This window comes from Cibotium barometz, chromosome 34, assembly GCF_041138505.1.
Source record: "Cibotium barometz isolate CiBa-2024 chromosome 34, ASM4113850v1, whole genome shotgun sequence".
In the NCBI taxonomy this organism is placed as follows: Eukaryota; Viridiplantae; Streptophyta; class Polypodiopsida; order Cyatheales; family Cibotiaceae; genus Cibotium; species Cibotium barometz.
In genome coordinates this window covers 27,427,839-27,448,763 of record NC_141079.1, presented here as the reverse complement: position 1 = coordinate 27,448,763, position 20,925 = coordinate 27,427,839, and the positions used below count along the sequence as shown (strand labels likewise).

General features: G+C 46.4%; 1 protein-coding gene across 2 annotated transcripts in view; it reads right to left on the bottom strand.

Annotated features, from left to right (window-relative positions):
* The window catches only part of LOC147618857 (uncharacterized), a 64,380-nt gene extending 44,935 nt beyond the window's left edge, over positions 1-19,445 (bottom strand). For both annotated transcript variants that reach the window (XM_086773935.1, XM_086773936.1), the window contains exon 1: positions 18,395-19,445. In XM_086773935.1, coding sequence (XP_086630061.1) covers positions 18,395-18,928 — 534 coding nt within the window. In that variant the 5' untranslated portion in view covers positions 18,929-19,445. The remainder of the gene's footprint in view (positions 1-18,394) is intronic.
* Between the last annotated feature and the right edge of the window lie 1,480 nt (positions 19,446-20,925).

Below are 20,925 nucleotides of genomic sequence, written 5' to 3'. Positions count from 1 at the left end.
CAATACAAGTGACAGTGAGTTCAGTTGCAACCGTCTGTGAGCAAAACAGACACTAACGGCCCCCTTTCTGCAGCAACCAGCAACAGCAACAAACACGAGCCGCTTGTGCAAGAGCAGCAAATCAGTACATTTCTGTGCAGCCAGCACCAGCACAGACAAAACCCTCTCGTACGAGTACGCTCATAGCACAGACAACGGTTCCACAGCACATTTCAGCCTTCTCTGAGGTCCAATGCAGCAAGCTCATTTACCTAGGCATCCAATTGTAGCCACCAAGGGTGCTTTGTGGATTCCCCAGGAGTACGGAACACAGGAGCTGAAATTGGAAGAAGGCCTGGGATCCATGGTGCCACAATAGCTCCCACCTCACAATCCCTCAGACAACCACATCTTGGCCCACGTCCGAAGAAGGCCATGTCCCCCATGGTGACGAGTCTTGATTGGCTCCAGGCGGCAAAAGGGAACCACCTCCAACTCCATCTCCTTCCATTGTTGTCATCATTAACCGGGAGCTCGAAGACAAGCAAGGAGTCCACCCACGACTATGAGCCAGTGAGTTATTTAATTGCTATGGTAATGTGGAGTAGTATGTTCTTATACTGTTCGACAATGGTAGCAAAAAATACGTCATCACAGAGCACGTCCGCTCCACATCCCGCTTGGGTTGATACCAATAGAGAGGAAAGTAGTTTGGCGTAGTGATGAGTATCAAGATCAAGAATGAAGCCCACAATACCAAGCTCATAATCCAGCAAGTGAAGTTCATGTGTAAGCCCAGCAGGGCGTGCAATGACAGACTCAACCACATGTCCAAGAGAAAAAGATAGAGAAAGAGAGAGAAAGAAGGGTAGAGGGATCTTGCACAATACACCACACTGAGCGGGGCACAGGCCCCGTCCCCTTTCAGGAATTTATTCAAGAACAATCCACGGGCTTTTCCAAGCCAGGACCAATACAACAGGTGAATACAATATCAAATAAGTATGTCGATGAAGAAGTCCGGGTCGAAGTCGGTGTCGAGGCACAAGATCTCTAATGCCGAGCACACCACAAGGATAACCCACAAGAATGTCTTCCCTGGGCTAGTACCAAAGTATGAGTCAAATCCCCAAATCTCAAATATGATCAAGAGTACTCAACACCCAATTTATAGTAGATCTTCAAGAAATCTCTTTGAGAGATACCGACACTAGGATGGTGCTTTATCCCTATTGACGGACTTTTGTACCCAAACAACAAATCTTTGGATGAAAAGTTAAGAGAGGGCAGCCCTTGGTGGCAGGTAGCTCTGTGCAGAGGCGGCAAACGGCGGTGGCTTTTGCTAGCGGTGGTGGCGCTGGCGTTTGCTCGTGGTGATGGCTGAATCATGTATCACAGGTGGTGACAAGGCGACGCAGAAGGCACTGCGTGCCGCAGCAAGCTTTGGTGGCACAGTACAGGTAGGGCTACACAGCACTCAGAAGCGGCGCACACAGGCAGAGCAGAGGCACTGCAGGGCGGCGATCTGGCGGAGCAGCGACGCTGTAGGGCGGCGCAAGGCAAGTCAACGGCGGAATTGGCTGAGCAAGGCGGAGATGGAGCAAGAAGGGGGGGGGGGGGGGCTGGCGACGGCGCTGATGGAAGAGGCGCGCGAAGATATAAACGCTACCAATCAACTGACAAGAGGAGAGAGAGTGGTGAGGATGATGAAGTCCTTGAGGAATTCCACAATCTCGAAAATCTCCACACCTTGTAGATGATCAACACTGGAAGGCTTCTTTTATACTTGAAGGAGGCCCTACTTTTTGCCAAAAGCGGCCCAACTTTGCTTTTGACTTTTCTCTTATTAATATTTAAATAATAATCAAATATGGCCCAAAATTCTTGATTTATGCTTTTCTAGCTTCAAGGCCTTGCTTTTTGGCCTTGGAGCTATTTTTTGGAAAAGCGGCTTTTAGCTTTTTGATCCGGCTCAACCTCCTCTTTCCAATGGTGCCCTTGGCTCGTGGTCAACTTAGTTTGACTTTTTACTTTTTCCTACTTTTTGACCAAAACTGGTGCTTTTTCTTGAGCCAACTTCAAGATCCCTGTTCCCATGCTTTCATCCATGTATCCATGTGTCTGCGCATGAGTTCCCTAGGAGGACCAAATAGTTACATTCCCTCCCTCTTATATCACAGTTGTCCTCAACTGTGGGATATAAATATTCCATATGTTCTTGGTACATCATGTATATCCATATGTTTCAAGGTACTAGTCCCATCTGGCGATCTTTTGCATCTGGTCTTTCCTCATATAGATGGTGCCTTTTGCTCATCTAGCAACATCTCTATGCTTTTTCTTTGACCGATGTCCCTGTTCTTGATGGTATATCTTCATGGCCTGTCACATGTGTTAGATAAATGCATCCTTACCTTTTGCAAAGACTAGACACAAGGTAATCAACAAACAAGTATGCATCATTCGCGTCTATTGGGTACTCCAGGTACTGGCCAGGTAGTCTAGAGCCTAGTGGACTATCACATGCCATAAATCCAAGCATTGTCCATACATCAAAAACAGCACACAAAGTCAAAGAAATTCAAACATACATCAGTATGCAATGCACAAGTAATGATCCTACTCTGTATGGATTGTCCTGTCTGGTTTCATCGGAAACCGTGCTGAGCCATCTGGTTCCCGAGGGAAACCGTTCAGACTATCACTCAAGGCCATTTGGTTCTCGAGGGAAATTGCTCAGACTGTCGCTCAAGGCCATTTGGTCACTAGGACGGCCCAAGAATTCTTGCATAGTCATCCGGTCGCATTGACCGCCCGACTATACAGTCATCTGGGCCATTTGGTCACAATGACCGTCCGATTGTGAAATCCAATGCAGTCATCTGGGCCATCTAGTCGCAATGACCGCCCGACTGAAAAGTCCAAAAATATCTAGCATCGTTGCTATCTAATGGGTCATCTAGCACCGTTGCCTCCTATATACAAATCTGGCTCTTTGGGCTTTCGAGCATCGTTGCCACCCAAACTACAGCATATCCAATTAACCATTACATAAGAAAAACAATGATCAATTCCATTTTAATGTAAATATATATACAATGAAGAGGGCTAGGGGTCCAATCCCTCCCTCTTAAATCTGTCTTGATCACAAGACATTTAAGCATGTACTTCAAATACATCGGGACCAATTGCTTCCTCATAAGCTCGAAGAATATCTAGGTAGTCCTTGAACTACTCTTTTGGCATCCATTTTGCATCCATAGGCAAATAATTCTTAAACTTCAAGAGGAATTTCCTAACCACTGTCTTTCCTCTTTTTCTCACAAAATGGAATACAATCTATTCCGGGTGCAAGATATCTTCTTGTTCTTCCACTTCTGGTGGATCCTCCAATACAGGCTCCTCTAGGGGTAGTCTTGTATATGGCTTCAATAAGCTGATATGGAAGGCATTATGTATCCTCCAATGATCTGGAAGGTCCAATCGATAACATGCATCGTTGATCTTCTTGGTAACCTGAAAAGGTCCATAGTATCTGGGGGCAAGCTTGGCTTCCTTGTGTTCCTTAGCTTTAGACTTTCTAAGTCTAGCTTTTTCAAATCGTAATAAGATCCAATCTGTGTGAGAATATACCCAAAAAGTGTATTTAACCCAGCCCAAAAAGGGCCACTTTTTTATATAATATTTATCTACTGGCCGACTGCTCATCCTGGCTAACCAGCACCTTGCCCTCATATAAATATGAGGCGATCCTCTCCATCGACCAACGATCACTCATCGACTGGCCGTCCACTCTCATCAGCATTTTACTCCCCTTTCTGCTGGATTGATCGCCCACTTCAGGACAGCACCACAGGGTGCTTCAGTACCATCTATTGGCGTTGGAACAGGCCGCCTACAAACTGGTGGAACCCGTCCCTGCTGCTGCTGAACTGAAGTTGTTCTTCTGCAGTTTTTTCTTCAGCGTTTTTCACCACAGCACACTTCTGCGTTTTTCCATCAGCAGCTATCAGCTCATAAGCGCTTAAATATCAGCTCTACTTCAAAGATACATCAGTGCTTACTTCTAAGCGCTCACATCAGGCTTACTTCGGGATTGACATCTGTGTTTTTAGGACAGCAGCCTTCTCTACTCGTTCGGAGTCTCACATAGAGCTCTTGTACTGGACTTCATCTTTTATATACATCTCAACATTGCGTGCTGTGTGTTTTGCTCTAATCTTTCATATATTTGGTCCTTTGGTCTCTTTTGCCCTCACATGGTATCAGAGCAATCGTGAGCAAAGGGATTGAAGACCTCGAGAGTACACAGCATGGATCGTCTACCCTCGATTCCGGAGGATCATACCAGATATTGACTCTCCTTATTTTGATATAGATCACACGGAGGATGGGACTCCTCATTCACTGGAGAGCCCTGTTCGAGGTCTTTCATTGGGAGACGACCAGCCTACTTTTACCCACTCACCCTCTACACCCTTGGCATATGGTTTTTCTTCTCCGAGCTCATCAGCCGTTACTTCCAGAGGAGGATACATGCCCATAGCTAGTGTGCCAGTATTGGACCCAGGTATCCAGCCTTAACTAGAGAGCTCTACTTCTCATTCTAGCCGACAAACTGGACTTCGGTATGGGACCTTTTCTCAGGAAGGACACGTACCTCCTCGGTCGTTTGCAGATCCATCATCATCCCTATCGGTGACTGCGTCAGGTTCGTATGTACCTTTTAGTACGTATGTTCCTAACTCTACCTAGGTATCTTCTTCTGTAGCACAGGTTCAACAAACGGTACCATCAACTACCCTCGATCCCTAGCATTTTGTGAACCCAAATAGAGGAGGGTCTAGGAGTATAATTCACTCTCCGACTTTTGGTGTTCAAGGAGGTAACACTGTTTTCTCCTCTGGTTCACTTTATGTTCCTACTCCTAATGTGTTATGGAATACTGCCCAAATTCAAACACAAAACCCTCACTCCCAACCCATATCTCTTCCTACTAGTGTTGGCATGCAGTCATCACTGCCTGCACCTCCTTTGGGTCCTGCGTATGGGTTCTACCCATCCCAGTTATCTTTCAATACTATGCCCTCTGGCATTGCAGTACCACCCAGCATTCCGGGGTATCGGGTGGTTTACCAACCCATCTCTGGCACTGGTGTTTTTCCCAATTATGTGCCCTCTCCAGGGTTTGTCCCTCAACCAAGTATTCCACCTATGCTGAGTACCCAAAACTTTATCCCATCTTATGGAGCACCCTCAACAGGTCCACCTATGCCTGGTTTTGATGGACTATCTGGTTTCCCTCCTCAACACTTACACTCTAGATATGGACACCAACCTTCCTGGACTCCCCCACCATCTCCTTTCATGTTTCTATGTCCAAAAATGCTTTCACAAAAAAGACTCGTTTTAACGGACCTAATTATACAACCTGGGCTAATCTTATGGAACAAGTTTTCACTTCCCAAGTTTCCTGGAACCTAACAGACCTAATTATACAACCTAGGCTAATCTTATGGAACAAGTTTTCACTTCCCAAGTTTCCTGGAACCTAGTAAAGGGATTTGAACCAAAACCCCACCCTTCACTAGTACCTCCTGAAGTCATCAGCCCCATTGGGAAGCTAGAAATGGCACTACTATAGTGGAGCTCATGCAAGGCCTTTTGCCCGAGTTCCATTCACAACTCTAGCAGTTCCCCTATGTCTTTGACAGATGGGCACACCTTGCAGAGAGAGATGCCGCACGTGATTGTATGCATCACATTGATCTTGAGCATCAAATTCAAATTTTCTCTATCAAAGAAGGGGATGACCTGACCGTCAAAGTTGCTGAATACTGGTGCCTTAACGCCGAGTTTGCCACCACTGGTTCTGCCAAGTCCCAGGAAGATCAGGTTATCACTTTACTAAACAAGTTGCCGCCTAGCTTCTTTACTTTTGTCACACAGACCATTAGTTTAGAACCTATGCCTAACCATATGAGTGTGAGTGCCAACTCTTGCGCTTCGCTCGGTTGCATGACCAATTTCATCCCAAGAAGTCATCCTCTTCCTCCACTCAAGAGGGGGGCCTTGTGTCCAATACCAAGGGAACAGCACCTTAGGAAATCAAGGCAAACCTCCTGGAAACAACACTGATTCCAAAAATCCTGCCTCAACACCCCTTCCCCACTGGCAAAATATTTCAAAAAGAATAGATTTTGCACTTATTGCCAAATACCTAGACATGTTGATGATGAGTGTGTTTTTAAAGCCAAAGAAAATAGAGGCAACACCTCTAACCCCACTACCTCCACCCGCCAAAACATGTTGCCAAATACCTAGACATGTTGATGATAAGTGTGTTTTTAAAGCCAAAGAAAATAGAGGCAACACCTCTAACCCCACTACCTCCACCCGCCAAAACAGCCAAGGTGGTAGCAACGCCCCAAATCGGCGATCCAGAGGGGGTAGCAATCCAGCACCTACTCTACCAAGCTCCCCTCCAAGGACCCAGCAGCAAGGAAATGGTTCTACCTGGCCGTGTTCCTCCTAGTGTCGAGCCAATAGTCAGGTTGCTCAAGCCCCACCTTCCCAGTCAGTTTCTTTCAGCAGTCCTGAAGAGATGTCTGACTGGTCTTCCCTTACACCTCATGTCCCTACCTCATGCCCCTTGGCCAATATTGCTCAGGTCACATTTAAGGTTGATTCTAGCCACTACTCCAGAAAAAAGAAGAAACACAGGCCTAAACGAGGCCATCTGTATAGGGGAAAGCCTCTACTCTCATTCAGATTTGTCAGTTACTTGACAATCCTTATGTGCCCATCATTGAGGCCCTTCCAACTCTTCCCTGTGGTCATCCTGTCACTTGGGTAGTTGACAATGGAGCTACTCACCATATGGCACGCAATGCTGACATTTTCATCTCTCAACGTCCCGTTAAGGGAGAAGTTCGATGTGGCAACAACACAATGATGCCCATAAAATCCATTGGCACTGTCTTATTTGACACCAACACTGGCCCCAACCAGGCTACCTTGGACAATGTCTATCTTGTCCCTAATTTAGGTCTCAACCTTCTTTCTGTATCCCAGCTGACCCAACTCGATCGTGGTGTTTACTTCAACAAACGAGTTGTTGAGGTAATTGATGAAACTACTGGTCTTGTTGTTGCCAAAGGTCAAGCTCAGAAGGATGGTTTGTACCGGATGTCTACTTTTCTAACTGAGCCATCTTCTGCTGGCTCAGAGTTTCATCGGGTTCGGGCCTATGTGACCCAAGCTCCCTCCGACATTGAACGACTATGGCACTTTCGCTATGGTCATCTACCCTATGCCACACTCTATGAGCTATCTCGAGACAAGTTAGTTGAAGGTATACCCAGCCTCAAACTGACAAAGGATGTCTGTCAGCCCTGTCAAATGGGTAAGCAACATCGCTCCCCATTCTCACAACATGCTACTCATCAGGCTTCACGAATTCTCAGGTTGATTCATTTCGACTTGAGTGGCCAATCCCCAACCCCTTCCTTGAATGGTTCTCTTTACTACATGCTGATTGTTGATGATTATTCAAGGTACATGTGGGTATATTTCCTAGCTCGTAGTGACAATGGTGGTGAATTTATCTCCCATCAATTTTCTCAGTTCTTACAAGATCAGGGCATTCAACGCCAACTCACCTCCACCAACTCTCTCTCACAAAATGGAGTGGACGAGTGCAAGAACCGAATAGTCATGGATATGGCATGCTCCATGCTTTTTGCAGCTGAGCTGCCTGAACGCCTCTGATCAGAATCGGTCAACACTGCGGTGTACCTTCTGAACCGTTGCCCCACGGTTGTTGTTCCCCCCACAGGATTGCGTTTGAGGCATTTTTTGGCAAAAAGCCAACCGTTTCCCATTTCCATGTCTTTGGGTGTCGAGCATATACTCACACTCTGAATGATACAAGGGGCAAGCTTGAGCCAAGGAGTGAGTTCCTCACTTTTGTGGGCTACTCTTCTGAATCAAAGGCTTACAAAGTTTTTGATCCACGATCAAACAAAGTTTTCGTTCGTCGAGACGTTGTCTTTGATGAGCGAGACTTACTTCGCCTTCCGCTGCCCATACCAACTGAGCAAGAATCTGAAACTGTGCCAAATGAACCCCATCAGTCACCTACAACTTCACCTCTTGAGGAGGCTTCCTCCTCCCGACAACCACCCAGGGACCCTTTACCTCGCTGGTATCAACAAACCATGCGTGATTTTGGCATGCTTCCCCTTGATATCCCTTTGGACAGTCCTCGTTGATCCACCAGACTCGCTCCTCGTGCCTCATTCGCCTCTGTTTTTTCCGCAGACTATGTGGCACATGATGAGCCAACATCGTGGAAAGATGCTATTAAAATTCCATCCTGGAAACAGGCCTGTTTTTTCCGCAGACTATGTGGCACATGATGAGCCAACATCGTGGAAAGATGCTATTAAAATTCCATCCTGGAAACAGGCCATGGAACTAGAACTCGAAAGCATTGACTATAATGGCACGTGGTCCCTTGTGGATCGCCCTCGTCATAAGGTCATTGGAACCAAATGGATCTTCCACACCAAATTTAAAGCCGATGGTACCTTGGACAAATACAAAGCCCGGCTTGTTGTGCAAGGCTTTCACCAAAAAGAAGGCATTGATTTCGACGAGACCTTTGCACCCATTGCTCGAATGACCACAATCCGTCTTTTACTCAATCTGGCTACCCACCACAAATGGCCAGTCTATCAGATGGATGTTAAGAGTGCCTTTTTAAATGGCATTCTTAATGAGGAGGTCTACATTGACCAGCCTCCGGGTTTCCCGCTCCCCGGCCTTGAGGACAAAGTCTTTCGCTTACATAAAGCTCTTTATGGGCTTAAGCAAGCACCCCGGGCGTGGTATCATCGCATCGATAATTTTTTTCACAGCCAAGGTTTTCGACCATCTCACTGTGACCCCAATATCTACATTTACACTGATCAGGTGATGGTTTGCTACCTAATACTGTATGTCGATGATCTCATTATTTCAAGTTCACATCAAGCCAAAGTGGCTGATATCATGACACAACTCGGACAAACTTTTGAGATGACTGATCTCGGTCTTCTCTCATATTTCCTTGGCATGGAGGTGATCCAACATCCTGATGGTATTTTCGTGTCTCAACACAAGTACTGTCTCCAACTCATTACTTCCTACTTTCCTGATGGTGCTATCCCAGTGGCTACTCCATTGCATCCTACTGTTAAACTGTCAAAGGAAGTGGACTCACCTCCACATGAAAAGCGAGCCTACCGACAAGTGGTTGGGAAACTTATTTGGCTCACAAATTCTCGTCCTGATATCTCCTATTGCACATCCATTTTAAGTCAGTATTTCAATGCTCCTAAGGGGCCACATTGGAGTTCAGTAATGAGGGTTGTTCGCTATCTAGCAGGTACCTATTTGTATGGACTTCACTACAGCCATGGGATCACCTTGCGTGGTTACACGGACTCCGACTAGGCTGGTGATCTCAATTCCCGACGTTCTCATGGTGATTATTTGTTCTCCCTCGGATCTGCCCTTTTTCTTGGTCTAGCAAAAAGCAGGACGCCGTTTGCAGATTCTTCAGCAGAAGCCGAATACCGGGCCCTCTATGACGCCACCATTGAGGCTATATATCTTCGTCAACTTCTTTCCGACACGGGCATCCCCATCGACACCACCTCTACCATCTTCGTCGTCGACAGTCAAAGTGCGATTGCCCTTGCTGGCAACCCTATTTTTTCTAAGCATGTGGGTGTCCATTTTCACTTTACTAGGGAACAAGTTGAGCTTGGTACCATCTGCCTCCAGTACATTTCCACGGCAGACATCCTTACAAAGTCCCTCAACCGCCCCATTCTCGAGCGTCTTCGCAATCGGATCGGGATCGGTCCACCACCATCATCCTCCGCACATTGAGAGGGGGATCTTCCTCTCCCTTCATATTTTTTATCATTTTTGTATCGGGCACATGAGTCAGTGAAAACCCCATGAGGGCACGGCTCATGTGAAAACCCACTACATTGCATTTTTTTCCCATCCTGCATTCCCTATGCACAGCATTCTGTTTTTTGTGTTTGGGGCGCATGTATGAACGAAAACCCAAAAATGGGCATTCATGCATGTGAAAACCTTTTGCATTGTGGCATTCTTCCAGTACCTCTCAATCCCAGAAGCCTATACTCCGGTCTCAAATCACATGAAACCAACTTACAGTGGTATCAGAGCAAGGATTTCTCTTGAAGAAATCTTTCTTGGGGTGACAGATCCATGTCAAGAGCAAAGGGAGATCAAGGGCCTCAAGAAGGGAACAACTATGAGGCCAACACAGAACTTCTAGGAGGGAACCAAGGCTGTCAATCTATTTCTCATGAGACCACGGCCCTGACATCACCAGAATACCGAGACTTTCAAAAGTTCACACAGTTTCTCCAAGATAAAGAGTTCCTAGGTTGGACAGCCAAGAAGGAACAAGATTACAGAAGAGCTCAGATGTTTGAAGACTTTATCAAAGACCAAACCACTGAGGCCGAAGGAGTGGAGGCCACCAAAGCTTACCTACCTGCCAAAGGGGTTACCATTGGAGAAGGATCCAAAACTACCCGATCTATTGCCCATGGAGGACATAGAGAAGTTGCCCCTAGACCCGCTCTATCAGATGCAACTTCCTCAGGCCTGGCAAGGGAGAAGAAGGCAAAGGAGCCTTCAACTGGCAAAGTGGACTTCAAGTCGAGAGAGAAAAGCGTCAAGTTCGATACCTTTTATAGAAAGCGGGACACCCAAAAAGCCTTATCTTTCATCCAACATTTTTGTTTCCGCCTTTGGAGGAGAGGACTTCTCCGAAAATTCCAAACTCCGCATGGTTCATACGCATTTAAAAGATGCCGCCTTGAATTTGTTAGCACATTCATCCCCAGTTTCTGCCCATTTCTGGTGTCCTTTTGGTCCCATTTGTATGGCCCTTGATTGTGGGCTGGCCACCCCTTTTTTCCATATTTTTCTGCGATTTTTCCCAGCCCTTTTGGTATTTTACCAGTCGGCCAGCTCCTCTGCTCCAGTCGGCCAGCTTATTGAGCTCCAGTCGGCCAGCCCTCCTCACCTATAAATAGGTGGGGCTGGCCTCTCATTTCTCATTCAGTCTTGTACATATTTTGCTCCCTCACTTATGAGACTATCTATGTCTCTTGCTTGGGACTGTTTTGCTTCGGTATATTCAGCATAGTTTACTCCATATCTCTCTCTCTCTTGCACTCTCTATTCAGCACATTCTAGTGCCACTCTGCTTCCGCTATGTGCACTCTTTCATGGTATCATCGCTCCCGGTTTAGCAACCTCTTTGCTGCCCCAGATTCAGCCCTGTTTTCAGCCCTCTGCGTTTTCTCTCAGATTTGCAGCCCTTTGCTGCTGCGTTTTCTGGACTGAACCTGGTCACTTTGCCTCTGCGTCCTTTCTCTCAGATCTGCAGCTTCCTTTGCTGTGTTTTCTGGACTGAACCGGCTGGTTGCTGCGCCCTTCAGTTTGGCTTCATCAACACAGCCTTCTGGTACTGTTTGACCAGTGTTTTTTGTTCCACGTGGAGTTTGGGACATAGGCGGCCTGTTTTCTTCAAGACAGCAGCCTTCTATGTTGCGTTTTCCTCTCCAGTGGGCTTGCTCCTTTGCAGAGGGGATCTGTGATGTTTCAGGCTTTGGTGGCACTTTTGGTACCTGTGGAGGACACTTCTTCTTCAGAGATTGTGCGTTTTTTCTTGAGGAGAGCCCAAGCTATTGTCCTTGTTGATGCCTTTTCCTCTTGCACCCTCTTACAGCATATTCCCAGGCCCTGTGTGGCTGCCTTTCCTCTCTATATCAAATTTGCATTTTTTGCTTTCCTCTTCTGGTGACCTCAAGGTTGGAGGTACAGTCGATAGAAGCTTCTGTGTTTTTTGCTACAGGTGGATTTTTGGGTGCTGTCCAACCTCTTAGGACTGCGTTTTGGTGGGAGGAAGGGCCCTATATCAGCATTTTCTGATTTGGACAGTTTTATCTTATGAGGGTTGGTCCTTTTGATTAGATCAATGATGACAACTTCAAATTTGGCTCCCGTACCACTCTCTTGTTATTTCCTTGATGAGGCAGACAAGTTGGATGGTGGTAACTTTCAGTCATGGAAGTTGCAGGTTACTTCTATTCTCAGGGAGTATGGTTTGATGGAGTTTCTCTCGTACAAGAATTGGTGCTTGCCGGACCTTACCTCTGCGGAGGATGTGTGTCGGTGGAGGAAGACTGACGGACAGATCTATGGCTTTCTTCTCCTGAATTGTCAGGATTCGTTTCTTCGACACTTCATCTATGCTCCTGATGATGCTTCTACTTTCTATGTGTGGCAGTTGCTTTGTGACCTGTATGGTGATGCCAATGATCGGCAGATGGTTTCTGCTTCTGGGTGCTATGCAGCTAGTGATCTTATGGATACTTCTTTTGGAGATGTTCCTTTAGTGAAGGATAGTGGACTAGATTTGCTCACTGCATCTGAGGAGTTTGTTTCTCTTGTTGCCTTGCCTTCAGTTTCTGTGCATACTTCTCCTTGCCAGGATGATATCTTTGGTAATGTGCCAGGATGATATCTTTGGTAATGTTTTTGAGGAAGATAGTGGGCTGTCTTTGCTCACAACTTCTGAGGGGGAATTTTCTCCTATTGCTCCGATTCTTTCTTTGTCAACCAGTGACCAGGATGTGTTGCTCGTCCCTTTACCTTCTATGGAGGAGCCTACTTCTACGTTGTGTGATGCTATTGAGGAGGCTACTACTACTTCAGTTACCACTACAGTGGATGTTCGTCTTCCTCTTACTCTGTGTGAGGATTCTGGATTGTGGTCAAGTGTGTCCATGACCGTGCCTAGGCCACAGGGGTACTTCCAGGGATTGAAGGATTGGGATTTGGATTTGGTTGGGCCTGTGGAGTCCCGACATCAGTTTTCAGAGGGGGCAGTTGAGTTCTTACATCTGGCGATGCCGACCTTCGAGGAGGGTGCTATTATATAGCATTTGGCTACTCTTGGTATAGAGTTGGAGCAGATGGACTCTATTTCTTTTGAGGGCATTATCTTCTTGGAGCTACATGCTTCTAGGGATTCCTGTGACGCTGTGTTTATATTTGGGTTTGGCACCGATATTTGGAGCAGCACGACGCAACCTACATGGTTGTTCTCTTCTAGAAGAACAGTGTACCTGGCAGCTTGTTCTGTTACTTTTGTAGCTGTGGAGATTGCTTGTGGAGCTTTCCTGGTACCTATTGTTGCTGCTTTCTTTTGTCTTTGACAGAAGACGACTTCTTCGGCTTCTCGGAGTTATGTTCAACATCTGGTGCTGAGAGGGGGTGCTAGCACATTCATCCCCAGTTTTTGCCCATTTCTAGTGTCCTTTTGGTTCCATTTGTATGGCCCTTGATTGTGGGCTGGCCACCCCTTTTTTCCATATTTTTCTGCGATTTTTCCCAGCCCTTTTGGTATTTTACCAGTCGGCCAGCTCCTCTGCTCCAGTCGGCCAGTTTATTGAGCTCCAGTCGACCAGCCCTCCTCACCTATAAATAGGTGGGGCTGGCCTCTCATTTCTCATTCAGTCTTGTACATATTTTGCTCCCTCACTTATGAGACTATCTGTGTCTCTTGCTTGGGACTGTTTTACTTCAGTATATTCAGCATAGTTTGCTCCATATCTCTCTCTCTCTTGCACTCTCTATTCAGCACATTCTAGTGCCACTCTGCTTCCGCTCTGTGCACTCTTTCAGAATTGGTGGCTAAAAGTGGTACAAGATGGGACCGAGACTACATCATGGACCGAATTCAAAACCATGTTCAACAAGAAGTTCCTTCCCGCAAACTTTGAGGCAGATGTGCAAAAGGAATGGGATGAAGTAAAGCAAATGGCCGGCGAGAGTGAGTCAACATACCTTAATAATTTTTCAGCTGTCTCATTGAAATTTACTTCTTATACTCCCATCCCATCACTGATGGAAATGCGTAAGTTTCTCAATGGATTGCAACCAAAGCTTATGCAAGCAGTTTACATGGCGGGACCTAAAACTTTGGAAGAAGCACAAGACAAAGCCTTGCAAGCTGAAGCCCTACATATGCCTTGTATGGTGGGCAAATCAAAGAACGAGAATCGAGATCCATCCCAAAAGAAGAGGTTCAAAGGAGGATCTCAATCAAGGAACGAGCCACAAGAAAAGAAGAACGAGAATGAGGATAAACCTCCACTTTACTAAAAGAAGCTATCTCGTAAGCAACTTGAAGATTATGTCATTAACAGACCCCTTATCGTGTGAGTCAAGCACAAGAGGAGATTATGAAGCAAGTGAACGAGCTATTGGAAAAGAGAGGCATGGGACACCTTGGTAAAACTCTATGAAACGAATACCAAGGCATGAAAGATACAGTTTGTTAACCCATGACGGACATTGAGATGTACTATGTTTTACGTCATTAATTTAAATATTCTGAGTCATGGGCCGGGCTTGTCGGCACCATATGTTAAGGATAAAGGGATTGGGTGATCGCCGATGAGAGGCGCACCTTGAATATCAGTAGGATAAGGGTTAGGGACGGCCGGCCATGTATGGGCGCCCAAGTGTGAACGGCCAAGTCACCTATAAGAGTCAAATGTAACCCTAAAATCCTCATTCTCATGTGTTGTGAATACAAGAGTGCTCTTGCCTTATCTCTTTGGTTTGTTTGGTTCTCCAAGAAGTGGTGGCTCCTCAACAGTGGAAGCTGGAACATGCTCATCAAAGACAACATCTCTGCTGACAACAACCTCATTCCGCTCTAAGTCATATAACCTCTGTAGCCTTTGGAAGAGAGTTATATCCCACAAAAACAAGCTTTTGGGACTTTGAGTCAAGCTTCCCCCTTTGCTTCTTTGGTATGTGAATATAGGCACACTCCCAAAAACATGGAATGGGAGACATTTGGTTTCTTGCCAAAATAAGCGTCAAATGGAGTCATCTTAGGTACTGAAGTCGTTGGAGATCGGTTGAGGTTATGGACAGCCGTAGCCACAGCCTCTCCCCAAAGTGGACGAGGAAGATCATGATGCTCCAACATCATCCTCGCTATCTCCACCACAGTCCTGTTCTTTCGCTCAACCACTCTATTCTCTGAAGGCGACCCTGTATTAGCTAGCTCCCGCTTGATGCTGAGAGTCTATAAATCCCATTCTCCACTGCGCCTTCCCAAACAACCTGGCATGTTGCTTTGTTCCGGATAGCAACAAAATGCTCATCAAACTCCACCCGCATGCCAGTCTTGCAAACCTCATGCACTGACAAGAGATGGGACCTAAAGAACCTTGGAGGAATGCTTCCCCCCTCTGCCTTCAAAAATGATCTCCAACCTGCCCTCACTGTGAATCGGGATAGTGGATTTGTCACCAATAAAGATGTGACATGTTTGCCTTCGAAGATCCTGAAGCACCACTGTCTAGAATCCACTCCCGAGTATTCCCAACGGTGAGACCAACCGCCTCCCTACTTGAAGAAGATGAAGCTTCGGTGTCCATACTCTCCAAGTGCACAAAAGTTGGAAGCTGTGCGGCTGCTGCAGCAGCTGAAGAATCAGCTCCTTTCTTAGTGCTCCGTTGAGGACATTTCCTCCAATAGTGACCCTTCTAGCCACAATAGTTACAGGTCTGCTCGGCCTTCAAAGCATCACGCTTTGAGTCGGGCTTCTTCTCAGAAGACTTCGCCGGTGAAGACTTCCCTTTGCCCTTGTTGTTTTTGTTGCGGCCTTTCGACCACTGGCCATTCAAAGCCTTAGAACCTCCGCCCTATAAAAACCGCTCCATGAGTATGAGGATAATTCCCAAGCTATTGTTCCAGCTAGCCAGCCTCAATCAATTGTAGAGGTTGAGCCCGAGGTTGGAGATGAGCCACAGCAACAGCAAGATGCCCCGCGTTCTGTTTGAGTACCAAAGTGGTTGTTGGACACCGTTCGGGAGTCGGGTGTTACAGAGTATCCCTCCGAGTGGACCACAAAGGATGGACCTTGACGAAGATCGCATAGAGTTTGTGATGAAAGTCAATCAAAGGAGCCTTTACAGGTGAACTATGCATTGATGTCTCATATCATTCGGGACAAAGAGCCTACTTCAGTCAAGGAAGCTCTTTCCCAGAAGACTTGGCAGAAAGCCATGCAAGTGGAACTTGAAACCATAGAGAAGAATAAAACTTGGGAGTTGATTCCAAGGCCATCAAAACAGTCGGTCATTGGTGTCAAGTGGGTCTACAAGACGACCAAGTATACGTTTGATGGGTCAGTGGACAAGCACAAGGCCAGACTTGTGGCTAAGGTCTATGCTCAGCGGCTTGGCATCAACTATGAGGACACTTTTGCACCAACAACTAGGATGACCACGATTCGGATAGTTCTTGCCCTTGCCTCTTCTTAGTCGTGGCCTGTGTATCAGATGGATGTGAAATCTACGTTCCTGAATGGTGACTTGCAGGAGGAGGTGTATGTTGATGAGTCAAATCTCCAAATCTCAAATATGATCAAGAGTACTCAACACCCAATTTATAGTAGATCTTCAAGAAATCTCTTCGATAGATACCGACACTAGGATGGTGCTTTATCCCTATTGATGGAATTTTGTACCCAAACAACAAATCTTTGGATGAAAAGTTAAGAGAGGACAGCTCTTGGTGGTTGGGTAGCTCTGTGCAGAGGCGGCAGACGGCGGTTGCGCCGGCGGTGGTGGCATTGGCGGTGCTGGTGTTTGATGTGGCGCTGCTGGTTGAAACAGGTGTCACAGGCGGTGACAAGGCGGCACAGAAGGCAATGGCTGGCCCAGCAAGCTCTGACAGCACAGTACAAGCAGGGCAGCACAACGCTGAAGCGGCGCACACAAGCGGAGCAGAGGTGCTACAGGGCGGCGATCTGGTGGAGTGGCGGCACAAGGCAGGTCAGCACAATCAACCGACGGGAGGAGAGAGAGTGATGAGGATGAAGAAGCCCTTGAGGATTTCCACAATCTCGAAAATCTCCACACCTTGTAGATGATCAACACTGGAAGGCTCTTGCTTCTTTTATACTTGAAGGAGGCACTGCTTTTTGCCAAAAGCGGCCCAACTTTGCTTTTGCTTTGCTTTTGACTCAAATATGGCCCAAAGTTCTTGATTTATGCTATTCTAGCTTCTGGGCCTTGCTTTTTGGCCCTGGAGCTGCTTTTTGAAAAAGCGGCTTTTAGCTTTTTGATCCGGCTCAGCCTCCTCTTTCCAATGGTGCCCTTGGCTCGTAGTCAACTCAGTTTGACTTTTTGCTTTTTCCTACCAAGTGCCAGGTACCTGACACTGATGTGATCAAGTTACAAGACCCACAGGACATTGGACGGCCCAAAGAAGGAAGCCAGGTTGCACATACACCTTTCCAAGCAGATGTATTTGCATCAGGACAGGCAGGGCAGCATGGACAGGCCCCATACAACACCATGGACAAGCCATACAGCAGCGTGGGCAGGTCGAGTGCAAGTCAAGTAGTTCAGGTGCTGGTCAGACAGTAGAGAAGGGGTAAGGCAGCCTATTTTTAAGTCATGAGGTGGTCATAGGGTGGTCAAGCAGGCCAACCCAGAGAAGTGGGCATATTCTGCCCAATATAAAGGCCCCTTGCCCTCCTTCATCTCTCAAATATTCAAGTACAAGCATCTACATCCATCAACAGGAGCAGAAATCACCAGGAGGAGTGGCCAAACCTGCAAGGATTCAACGCCCAAGTTTCCAAGATCTTCCCCAGCTCAGCAGGCAGCCCACTTGAGCATAGAACCAGTGAGCAACTTCCACCTCCTGTTCAGCCTGGAAACCAGCCCAAAGAGGACAGTTTTTCACACTACAAGGATCATTCTTGGTTACAGCAATTGTATTACATATCCAGAAATATAAGCAAATACACCACAAAGTGGGAACCCTTTAGTGGGTTAATTGGGATCCAATCAAGTGTACTTTGTATTCCTCTCTCATCTCATCTCTTCATTACACCAACATAATTAGCTGCCTTAATCAGAAGACTTCCGTTTATGCATCTAGCCATATCATAGCTAGGTTCTGCTCCTGGGATGCTCCCCTTGCTAGGGGTGTTGGAGGTACACATCTCATGACAGGTGAGGGGTGCCGCCATGCTGGCTGCATGGAGTTTAGCCCACGTGCAGAAATCTTGTGGATGGTGTAGCACTTCATCTGGCACTGGGGTTCGCCACTTGCTTTTAAACCAGCAGAAAATTAAAAACGCGCTTCACACTACATGCTATAACCATTAATTTATATGATTACCGCAATTAGACATGCCACTTCAAAGGAAAGCACATTGTGATGTTCAACGGCTTAGAATGCTAAATAATTTGTTCTGACAAACCACTATGATTACCTTCTTAATCTCCAGCTCTGGATCAATGGAGACCTTCCTTCTGCCAAAGCCTTTAAGGGAATCAAGGGGAAGCTGGCAATGTCTGAGGTTGTGGGATCCCCAGATGGCCTTAACTAGCTCTGGCGGAAGCTCACCTTTCCGAGGCTTCACGGACTTGTTGGCTCTTATCTCTCTGAACTTAACTGACAGCCAGCTCCATCCACCGTCTGTCTTGCTGACCAGCCGTACATTGCCAGACATTCGCAGAGAATCGAGCCCATTGGATCTAGGGCTGGGAGCCACCACCTTCTGTCTCCTTGGAGAGGCCCTGGCAGAGCCTGGCACATTCTGCAGACGCCGTGCCGACGTTTTTGCAGCAATGCCCGAGTTTTTCGTTGAGGATGAGGTGCGCCTGGTTTTCTTGTTGTAGTCGCGTGCAAGCTTCGTTAGGTCAAGTTTGGAGAGGGGGAACTTGGCCCCCTCCCACCCTAATGATGCCATTTCGTTAGGATTTTCTATGTTGTTGTCCAGGAGGGTGGGGCGAGGCGGCGACATTTTTCTGTCTGCCCAATTTGGCTTCACAGTTAGAGTTTTTTCTGCGCTCCTGGCGGGTTTAACCTGGCTCAGAAAGGTTTCTTTTAGCGCTTCCTTCGCAAATGATGCGCTTATGGGCACATAAATTAGGTGTTCTCTGCAACGGCGGCCCTTTTAGGGTTAACATTGGGCACATGAATCCAGGTTTCTGTGAGGGTTTTCTCTGCAACTGACGCCCTTTTAGGATTCTAGGGTTTCTTTGCAAATTTAGGGTTTAAATTGAGAACTGGGGGGGAGGGGGGGGCAACTGATGCTATTGAAACAGGGCACAGAAATAAGGGTTTTCAATGCAATTGATGCCCCTGTCAAGATTAGGGTTTTTGAGGGTACAGTGGAGGATCAGGAGGCAAGAGCAGCGGCAAGCCTAGAGGGAAAAGCTCTATGGAGGGCGACATTTACGTGTATGTTTGTGTGTGTGTGTGTGTGAGAGCGAGGGGAAAGAGAGGGAAGCCTGCCGGCATGCCCTCTCTCTTTCAACTACCTTTTCACAACACTCGGACACGGCTTTATATGATTCAAAGGTTGGATTCACACGAGTTTGTTTGAGCCGGGCGGTCAACAAGACGACCACCACGAGGGTCATGTGTGTAAAGCTCCTAAAAGGGTTGTTCTCTGCATAAGGTTTTGCATGTGTGATCCAATGGCATAATTTGAAGTAAGCCAAAGAAGTACAAAGGGATGGTCACGCGATCAGGTTTGAAATGATTTGGTTAAGGTTTTTATCTCAACTCACGAACTCCCTGGGCTAAGGCATCACTTACAAAAGCTCAACTAAGGAGGAGGTCAAGTTTGAAACGATTTGGTTAAGGTCACGAACTTCCTAGGCTGAAGGCATCACTTAGAGAAGGTCAACTAAGGACTTGAAATCTTGAAAGAATTGTGTGTATGGAGGTACCCTCTTAAGAGAAAAAGTATGTTGCATCCCTAGCATAGCGAACTCCCTCGGCTGCGTAAGGCATCACTTAGAGAAGGTCACAAAGGACTTGAAATCTTGAAAGAATTATGCATATATCCAGAGGGACCTATCCAAGTGGTTTTTTCTCTATGGAGGTATGCTCTTAAGAGAAAAAGTATATTGCATCCCTACGCATAGGCATGGTAGATGCTCTATGGGCAAATGAAGTGTCACATAAATAAGTAGTAGGCTATTGAAGCTAGACACTTACCCCAATATGTGTATGTACAAAAGTAGCACCTAAGTCGTATCTAAGCAAGAAGGGATGAGCTCATATTTCAATATGCTGAGCCAACTTTGTGTGGATCTAGCCCTTGAGCTTTGTGTGGATCTAGCCCTTGAGCTTTGTGGGTTGGTATCACAAATGGTATGGAATGCTCATGGTAGTGGTTCATCTATGAGGTGATCTTGAGATGTAAAGGCCTCATGCTACAGTGGTGCACGCATCTGTCTCTCTAAAGCTCAAGGGTGGTTTCAACTAGCCAGCCTATGGTATGGAATGCTCATCTATGAGGTGATCTTGAGATGTAAAGGCCTCATGCTATGGTGGTGCACGCATCTGTCTCTATGAAGCTCGAGGGTTGTTTGAACTAGCAAGCCTATGGTTTGGGAGGGGGGGGAGGGGGTGAGTCTACCTATTAATTTTCTTATATGATCTATGTGGACCTAATACAACACATGTGCATGAAATATAACAAAAAAGTCTAGTCACATCCATATGCAAAGTTTTTGGGTGACTCTCCAAAAGAACGTTATCTAGGCGTATCTAGAGAATTTTTTAGTATTTTTTTAACACTAGTTTGGTAATAGGATAGAAAAGTGTCCATGGACATATTTATGTCCTCTCATTAGTGAGACCAACTTTATGGAATTATTTGGAATACATAGATAGTGAAAATCAAAGATTTCCTTTTTTCATATCATCAAGTACATAGTGAAGGAAATTTGGGACTTCTTTGGGTCACATTGGTTACCTCTAGGCTTTTCAATTTCATAAGAATTC